This window comes from Vitis riparia, chromosome 12, assembly GCF_004353265.1.
Source record: "Vitis riparia cultivar Riparia Gloire de Montpellier isolate 1030 chromosome 12, EGFV_Vit.rip_1.0, whole genome shotgun sequence".
NCBI classification, from domain to species: Eukaryota; Viridiplantae; Streptophyta; class Magnoliopsida; order Vitales; family Vitaceae; genus Vitis; species Vitis riparia.
This window is the reverse complement of record NC_048442.1, coordinates 17770575-17780430: the sequence shown is the minus strand read 5'-3', so window position 1 is coordinate 17780430 and position 9856 is coordinate 17770575. Positions and strand designations below refer to the sequence as shown.

Sequence of the window (9856 nt, the reverse complement as noted above, 5' to 3'; positions counted from 1 at the left end):
CAAGGAATGGCCAGCGCAACTATTAAGTCCAGTAACATCTCCACAAACTACATACACCATCTGTCCACCAAGTATCCTTCTCCATTTTCCAATGGCCAAACCAATCCCTTCACCTCTCTATGAAAAAATCCCCCAGAAAAACACACTCCATAGAGCCTCGGACGTCACCATTTTCTTTCTTCTCCTCTCTCTCCTTGCTTACCGTCTCTTCTCCCTAAAAAACAATGGCTTCATTTGGCTCCTCGCCTTCCTCTGTGAGTCATGGTTCACCTTTCTTTGGGTTCTTAACTTGAGCTCCAAATGGAATCCTGTGTCCTACAAAACATACCCTGAGCGCCTTCTACAATGTTATCGGTATCCAATAATTCTCTTAGTAAAATTCTTCATGTGCTTTGGTGGTTTTTTCTGTCTTCAAATTTTATATATGACTATACTTATGATTTTCTGAACAGAGTTGATGAGCTTCCTCCAGTGGACATGTTTGTGACAACTGCAGATCCCATGCTGGAACCCCCTATCATCACTGTAAATACTGTCCTCTCCTTGCTGGCAGTTGACTATCCAGCTAACAAGCTTTCTTGCTATGTGTCCGATGATGGGGCTTCCCCTCTCACCTTCTTCGCTCTCCTTGAAGCATCCAAGTTTGCTAAGCTTTGGGTTCCTTTCTGTAAGAAGTATGGTATTCAACCTAGAGCTCCCTTCAGATACTTTTCCAGAGAGTTGTTACCATCCCATGGTAATTCAATGGAGTTCCTGCAAGAATACAGAAAGATAAAGGTACGCGCACTATTCCTCGTAGGAAGTAGGAACGATAAGTGGAGATTAATTATATTAGTTCAACTTACTGCAATTATTTTTTCATATAATAACAGTTATTAGAATGCAGATGATCTGAAACTAGAATTTTTTTTTTTTTTTAATTTATTGACTATCTTTCTTTTTCTTTTTCTTTTTATTCTTTTATATATAAAATCTCCTTAAAAATTAAAATAAAATTCCACTAGCAAGTAGTTACGTGTCCAAGTATATCTCCTCTGCATCATGGTACAATGATGCTTTAAGAATAGCTTTTGCGGATATCTGCCTTACATTTAAGCAATTTTCTTTTTCTTCATCCCCTTTTAGGAAGAATATGGAGAGCTTAGACGAAGAATTGAAGATGCAACCCTGAAGTCAATATCAAATGAGCTTAGTGCCGCAGAGTTTGTCGCTTTCTCAAATATAAAAAGGGGAAGCCATCCAACTATAATCAAGGTATGTTAAAAGATACAACTAGCTGATATGTTTACTTATTATTACCATTATTAGGTCTATTTGGATTGATTTCTCATATGCTAAAAAGCAAATTTTTTAAGTTCACTAAAAAGTTCTATAAATATTTGATAAATTTTATGCTTATGGCTTAAGAAAGTGCTCAATATAAAAGTCTTGAAAATGTCATATTCTTTGTTTAATAAAAACTTTACGATATCAATACCACTTTTAAAAAATTATGATCTTAGGTTTAATTTTATGTTGCAGATAAAGATAAAAACAAACAACCTCAGAGGTTTTCAATTGTTACATAATAAGGGACACTAAAGCTAATTATATGATATTAAAATGATAGTATAAATCTATTTGTTTTTGTCTTTTTCTATATTATATATATATATATAAAAAGTAACCTTTTTTAATTAATAAAAAATTGTCATATGAAAAAAAGTCTCATTTCTCCGTACATTGATTTATACTCCATTTCTTTGTACTTGTTGTATGGTTAGATTAAAAGTTCAATATGATACTAAATTTAATAAGCTTGCCATGATCTCTAGTTATACACAAAATTAAATAACATTAATTTTGCCAGTGGATTAGTATTTTTTTTTTTTAAAAGGCAACCAATTTAAGCTATAACCATTTGGTTACAACATGAGAGGGCTAGGGAGTGGTGGTAGAGGAAGTATTTGACAACATTTCTATAACCATGAATGGTGACTTTGTAGGTTATATTGGAGAACAAGGAGAGCCGCTCTGATGGGTTGCCACATCTAGTCTATGTATCCAGAGAGAAGCATCCCAAGCATCCACACCATTACAAAGCGGGTGCCATGAATGTTCTGGTAAGGAAGCCCCTTGAATTGGTATAATTACTGATATTCCTTCTTTTCCCCTGATTATTTCATGATAAACAGACCAGAGTCTCTGGAGCTATGACAAATGCTCCTTTCATGCTGAACGTAGACTGTGATATGTACGCCAACAATCCACAGATTTTTCATCATTCAATGTGTTTGCTCCTCGGTTCCAAGAATGAACAAGACTGCGGGTTTGTTCAGACTCCACAATCCTTCTATGATGGACTAAAGGACGACCCATTTGGAAATCAGTTTGGAGTTTTGTATAAGGTATGCCAAATTTCTATAGTGAAGAGTGATCTCTTCCATACTATAGAGCACACGTACTAGAAGCCTCTTTTATTTTTTCATTAATTGATATCTTTGCTGAATCAGTATTTAGCAAGTGGAATAGCAGGGCTTCAAGGACCTCATTATTCTGGAACGGGATGTTTTCATCGAAGAAAAGTTATCTATGGGTTATGGCCAGATGGAAGGATGGAGTTCAAAGGAAGAATTGGTATGCAGTCAATTTATTTGTCTTATGTATCCTTTTAATTTCCTTACAGGGATCTTAAAATGTTATATGAAACTAAGCATTACAGTTTTCTCTACTTTTTGGTAGGAAAATTAACAGACGAGAGATTAGAAAAAACATTCGGAAATTCAAAGGAATTCACAAAAACAGCTGCAAGGATTTTATCAGGGTTGAGCGGGGTTTCGGATTGTCCATATGATCTTTCGAATCGGGTTGAGGCAGCACACCAAATTGCAAGTTGCAGCTATGAGTATGGAACTAACTGGGGTACAAAGGTGAGCAGCCAATAGTTTAGAACAACAAGAATAGTACCTCAAATGATACCTTTAGTTCAACCATTTGTCATTAAATAAGGATCTATTTTTATTTTTTTATTTTGAAAAGAAACTTAACTAGAAGTTACATGCATTATGTGACTATCCATGTTCAGATTGGTTGGTTATATGGAACTACAACAGAAGACATCCTCACAGGTATGATAATACATGCAAGAGGTTGGAAATCCACAGATTGCCGGCCTGACCCTCCTGCATTTCTTGGGTGCGCACCCTCAGGCGGGCCTGCTGCACTTATCCAACAGAAGAGATGGGCCACTGGCCTCCTTGAGGTGCTGTTCAGCAAGAACAGCCCATTCATTATCACCTTCACTGCAAAGCTCCAATTTCGCCAATGCCTTGCATACATGTGGATGCTTTCATGGGGTTTAAGGCCAATTCCGGAGCTTTGTTATCTTGCTTTGCCAGCATATTGCATCATGGCCGGCTCACATTTCTTGCCCAAGGTGAGCAAAACTAAAACCATTCAGTTTTCCTCTTAAATTCATACATAGCATTAGTAGTACTACTTCACCAACCTTTGTTTTATTATCATTGACGCAGGTCCAAGACCCAGCTGTGTTGATACCGATATCCCTCTTTGTCAGTTACAATTTTCACACTCTATTGGAACACTGGGGGGCTGGATATTCAATCCGAGCATGCTGGAACAACTTGAGGATGTGGAGAATAACCGCAGTGACCGCATGGTTATTTGGATTTTTAAGCGTCATTCTGAAGCTCCTGGGGTTATCGGAGACCGTCTTTGAAGTTACAAAAAAAGACCAATCTACTACTCCTGGAGAGGGCAGTGACAAGGATGCTGGTCGGTTCACCTTTGATGGGTCTCTGATTTTTGTTCCGGCCACTACTCTTTTGTTGGTGCACCTGATGGCACTTGTTACAGCCTTGTTAGGACTATTTGATCATGTCGGGATTGAATCAAGAATAGGGGAGATAATATGTAGTGTGTGGGTGGTGCTATGCTTCTTGCCGTTTCTTAAAGGCTTGTTTGGGAAAGGAAAATATGGGATACCCAAATCCACTATATGCAAGTCAGCAGCTTTGGCGTTTCTTTTTCTTGCTTGCACGATTACAGTAAGAAAATGACATTAGTAAAAACTAAAAACCGTAACAATTTATTAAGCATAATTGTTAGTCAAGTGTGTTATGACATGTATTATCCGGTTCAATGTACGAACAAATTAATTTATGCAATTATAATGGCAGTTTGCTTTTCACCATTGCCGTAGCGGCAGTACCTCCATGAATTGAAATGAGTAATGATCACAACCGTGAGTTTGAAGTAATGATTAGTGAAAAAAAGACGAGAAAAAAAAAATAAAATAAAATTACCTTTTATCATATATTCTCTTCATTCTCCACTCATTAATATATATGAATATGGAAGATCATGAGTTCCCTATATAAGAAAAAAAAAGATTAATTTCAAGAATAAATTGATTAAACCGAGGAAAATAAAACACATAAAATAGAATTAAGTGATTTAAATTCAAAAGATCAAGTCAAAATAGAAAAAAATCTTAGAAAAGTAAAGTTGCATGTTGAAAATTAGGTTATCTTTCTTGATTAATTTGCTTAGTTTTTGGAGGTATGCTACTTAGACTCTTTCCTTTCTTCATCTTAATATGAGACCTATTACCTTTCTTAATATCCAAATTTTGGTTTTAAGGTAATTTGACATACTCATTAGATTATTAACATGCGACTGAATTTTTCAAAGAGCCTACTACTACAACACTTACTAGCATTATGTCTTAACCTCTTACATGTAGTGCACTTAGGGTCTTGCTTAGAGTTAGATTTCCCATAAGAGGAACAACCTTCCTATGTTTTTATAAAAGTAGTCTTTTCACTTGTGGGAGTTTCAGATATAATTATATATCCTAAACCTCTCTTGCCTCTAAACATTCCCATTTTGAATCATTTCATTAAAATTTTAGGGTGAGGATGAAAAATTTATCATGTCAACTTTCGAAGATCTTTTTCCTATGGTCTAACTTTGAGGTTAAGGATTTATTCTTTTCAAGTACAATGTGATATTCAAAATCAAGGAACCTAATTTTTCCTTAGCAAATTGTAATGTTCACTAGTTGTGTCCCTAATCTTATTACCCAAATTAGTTTTTTTAAGACTCATAGGAACTTAATTTTTCAATCAATTCATTTTTCTCATATTCAAGATATTTAATGTGAGAAATCTTTTTGTTTAAAATAATTTTAAGCTTAACTATAACACCTTATACCCGGAGGCCAAGGGCCCTACGGTCATTCCATATCAAATTGAAACCAAAACTAAAATAAAATATCTAGCCACAAATTCAATAATTTTCTCAAACACTTAAATCAAAATTCTAAAAATTAATAATGAATTCAATCTTAAGTAAACAATCCCATAAAAAAATTAAAAAAGAAAAAAATCAATTCTAAAGTAGTTTATAATAGAAGCATCTTTCCTATCTTAATTTTTCTTCATTGATGTCAATTATACTTGAAAATGGGAATAATAGAAAAGGGTGAACTTGATAGCTCAGTATAAAAAATAATTTAATAAGAATGGTTAAAATAGTATAAAATTAAACACTGAGAGATATCATTTTTTTTTTACGAAAATCAATTAGTGAGTAATCTCTTTTAATTCAATAGTTTAGTTCACTTTCTTTGAAAAATTTAACACTTTCTATTGAAAGATTAAACAACATAATGCACTTTGCATAATAATTCATATAAAAAAGAATTTCACAAACAAACATTTTACTCTAATCCACTCACAATAATACCATGCCCAAATAGTTGAATTTGTATTAGGTGGCTAGCCTCAAAATGTTATTAGTGAATGGAACGGATTCCAATCCATAATATACCAAAGGCCAATAACACCCCTATTAGCTAGGGTTGTGTTGTATTATTACCTTCACTAAGGGTAATAAAGGTCAACAACTTATCCCTTATTGACTAGAGCCACTTAGAGTTTCTAAGATCATTTTAATTAATTAGAAAAAAGGTAAAATTCACTTACATAATAATCAAACAAATCATATGATGTTACTAATTTATTTTATGAACAAAACACAACATATTTCAAAAAAATATTACCTAATCCACTTTATGAAATTTAAACAATTTTGATACTTTACTAAATAGAGGAAGACAAATAAAAAGGTAGAAAATAACTCACTACACTATTAACCCTTACCTTGAAGAAGCCACTTAAATTCTTGAAGAATTAATCCACACCTTTAAATTATAGAACGAAGCAATATGAAGCAAATACTAAAACTTCTTCTTTCTAACTCTTCGAATCAAAGTTCTTCGAAGACTTTTTTTTTCTTCTTTATTTTGCGTTTTCAATTTTTTGATAATATGAATAATTCATAACAAAATAAAGTTGGTGGGCAATTAAAGGGAGCAAAAATATCTCACTTAATTTGTTTTTCAATTTTTTAAAATATATAAATATCCCTAAATAAGGTAAATCTTTTTAAATATTTAAGTTACACAAATATCCCTAAATTCTCCTTCCTAATCACTAGATTCAATAGAACTAATTTTAGTACTTGAGGATAGTGAAACAGTGAAGGCAATAAGGTTATTGTTATGAATATTAGGCTAATCCAACCTATGGTAATCACCCTAGAGGGGGGTGAATAGGGTGATAGTCTCTTTTTGCAAATTTAAACTATGTAAATGTAAGAGACAATTATATGCAAGTATATAATAAGCAATATATAGACAATTGCATATAAATTAAAGAATAGGGAAAAAAGAATGCAAACACAAGAGTTTATAGTGGTTCGGCGCAACCCAGGCTACATCCACTCTCCTCTAGCTTCAATCCCGAGCGTGAGGTTCCACTAATTCAAGGCTTCCAAACCAAGCCTTCAAGCAATACAATTGGATTATGGTTCCAATTCACTCTCTTGGACTTTTGGCTCCAAGCACCCTTTACACTTCTCAAGAGATATCCCACTCTTGAACAACTTCGTCTCAAGGATTTACAAATAAAAGATCTCACAAAAATCCTAGCACAAGAACTTTAAGCTCAATTGATACAAGAAAACTAGGATTGAAATGTGCACTAAGGATATGCAAGTTTCAGAACAATGGTGCACTCAAAAACACTCTTCCAAGGCTCAAATATAATCAAGAAAGATTTGGGAAGGTTAAGCTTTTTAAACAATGAAGATTGAAGTCTTTTTATAGAATAGAAAAGTCAAACTAGCCGTTTGGGGGTTCGATCGGTCAAGTTAGGGGTCAACCGGTTGACTAGCCGTTAGCATTTAATGCTTGGCAGGTGACCGTTGGACCTCGACCGGACCTCAACCGGACCTCGACTGGACTTCAACCGGTTGAAGTTCAACCTTGACCGGTTGAACAACCCTTCTGGAAAAAAGAGAAAGTTTTTTGCACCCTCGACTAGTTGAGTTGGGGGTCTACCCGGGCCTCGACTGGTTGAGCTGTGGGTCGACCCGGACCTTGACCGATTGAGCTGGGGGTCGACCAGGACCTCGATCGGTTGAGCTTGCGATCGATCGGTTCTTCACCCGGTTCAACCGGTTAAGCCTTTTTTTGGCTCAACAACCAACTTTTTCAACTTAAAACCTTTTAAAACAAGTTTGAAAGACATTTAACACAAGGTTTTAGTTGAAAACATGAAATCATCCAATTATTAAAATATTTAAAACAAAATAACTCTTGAATGATTTTGGTGCATAAGTAAAGAATGTAATGCATGAAAATCCTAGTGCACCAACAACCTTACAAAGAGATCTTATGAAGCTTGGGTCTTGAAAAACACTTCTCTTTGAGGTGGTCTTCTTCTTCATGATTTCTCCTTGGCTTGATTTGTCTTTGTGATTGTCACTTTGAAAATCGTCTTGCCTAATCACACTTGAAATATAGTCATTAGTTCTAAACCTTGTTTTGTTATCATCAAAATCAAGATTAACCAAACCTTGGTTTCACAGTTATCATTATCTTTTTTTGTTGATCTTCGTGTAATGATTCCTGGTGAAGAAATTAAAGAAAAACGAAAGAAAACACACACATATTTAATGTGGTTAAGTAGATTGCCTATGTCCATGGAAACAAGGAAAAGGACTTTCACTATATTTCAATTAATGTTACATAAAAGGGTTTTTTTTTTTTTTTTTTGATAAGCAAGCGAATGTATTAAAGAAGGCTTAGAAGCCGCAAAGCATACAGGTAGTACACGAGGCTACAAACCCCTCAATCAAAAAACAAAACAACCCAACCCCTAATTGGAGGCTAACCACTCCAAGAAACCTATTAAGGAATTCGACTCCATATCAATGTACACTTTAGCCCAACCCCAAAAGTTATACACAAACGAAGTTTTTAACTTCTGAAAAGCTAACACACCCCCCTTAAAAGCTAGCCTATTCCTCTCCTTCCATATTGTCCAAAAAATGAAAAACGGGATGGATTTCCACACCTTTTTCCTTTTCCTCCCCACAAAAGAGCCTTTCCAACTCCTAAGAACCTCTTTTACAGAATTTGGAAAGACCCACTGTACACCACACAACACAAGAATGATATCCCACAATCCTTTTGTCACTGTACAATGAATTAAGATATGATTGATTGTTTCCTCTTCACATCCACACAAGAAACACCGGTTAGGGAATTGCCACCCTCTTCTCTGTAGCCTATCCAACGTGAGAACCTTCCCCTAAGTAGCTTCCCAAGCAAAAAAAGCAATTTTGGTTAGAACTTTGTCCACCCAAACATTGCTATGAGGGAAGTCCGCTCCTTCAGCATTATCCAACACCCTATACGCTTTCTTGATTTTAAACAACCCGTCCGCTCCTTCCTTCCAAAGAACCGAGTCTTCCTCCAAAGTTACTCTATAATTCCTCAACTCAACTAAAAGATTGCCCGCCAACCCCAACTCCCAATCATTGAAGTCTCTTAACAGCCTTAAATTCCACCCTCCTTGACCCAGATTCTGATCCCAATAATCCTCCACTGTGACGTTCATTTGGGCAACCATGGAAAAGAGGTCTGGGAATCCTTGGGACAGCACATTGTTTCCACACCAAGGATCTAACCAAAACCTTATTTTATTGCCTTTTCCCACCTTGAACACCATATTTTCCCAACACCAAGCGGACTCCTTCAAAATCTCCTTCCAAACTCCAACTCCAAACACCCCATTTGCCTTCCTTGTCCTCCACCCAAGCTCCTCTTGCCCATACTTAGCCTCAAGCACTTTTTTCCAAAGCTCCTCCTTCGCACGCGCAAATCTCCAAATCCATTTGCCTAGAAGAGCTTTTTTCAACCAATCAAGCTTCCTTAACCCCAACCCTCCCTTTTCTTTATCCGCGCACACCACCTCCCATTTGACTAGGTGAGCCTTGTTCCCTCCATTGGCGTCTCCCCACAAAAAGTTTCTTTGAAGCTTTTCAAGCCTTCTTGCCAATGTTTTAGGCATACGGAATAATGACATTTGATACGAGGGAATGCTGGCTAGAGTGCTCTTTATAAGAGTAATTCTCCCTCCTTTGGACAGAAATTGGCGTTTCCAAAGGGCCAGCCTCCTCCTCATTTTCTCCTCCACCCCATCCCAAATGGAGAAGACCCTATTAGGCGCCCCAAGGGGCAGCCCCAAATAAGCAGTAGGCAGTTGTCCCACCCTACACCCAATTTCAGCAGTCATTTCAAGCACCCCTTCCACCTCCCCTACCGGAATGACCATACTTTTGTCCAAATTAATCTTTAAGCCTGATGCGGCTTCAAACCAAAAGAGGATCCAACTCAAATACAACAAGGACTCTTTTTTTGCCTTGCAAAATACTATTGTATCATCCGCAAACAGGAGATGAGAGATATTGACGGCCTGCCCTCTACCTTTCCATATCCTACAGC

At 36.2% G+C, this 9856-nt stretch overlaps 1 protein-coding gene across 2 annotated transcripts; it reads left to right on the top strand.

The window, feature by feature from the left end:
- LOC117926286 (cellulose synthase-like protein H1) lies at nt 1–4192 on the top strand. 2 transcript variants are annotated; one of them, XM_034845372.1, is made up of 9 exons: nt 1–354; nt 453–777; nt 1126–1254; nt 1986–2102; nt 2175–2387; nt 2493–2616; nt 2734–2909; nt 3065–3415; nt 3513–4192. In XM_034845372.1, exons 1-9 carry the CDS (start codon nt 92–94, stop codon nt 4056–4058), a joined length of 2244 nt encoding a protein of 747 aa, XP_034701263.1. In that variant the 5' UTR covers nt 1–91; the 3' UTR covers nt 4059–4192. The 2 variants fall into 2 exon arrangements, with proteins under 2 accessions (XP_034701263.1, XP_034701262.1); XM_034845371.1 differs by having other exon boundaries at nt 2–354; nt 2722–2909.
- The last annotated feature ends 5664 nt before the right edge of the window (nt 4193–9856 follow it).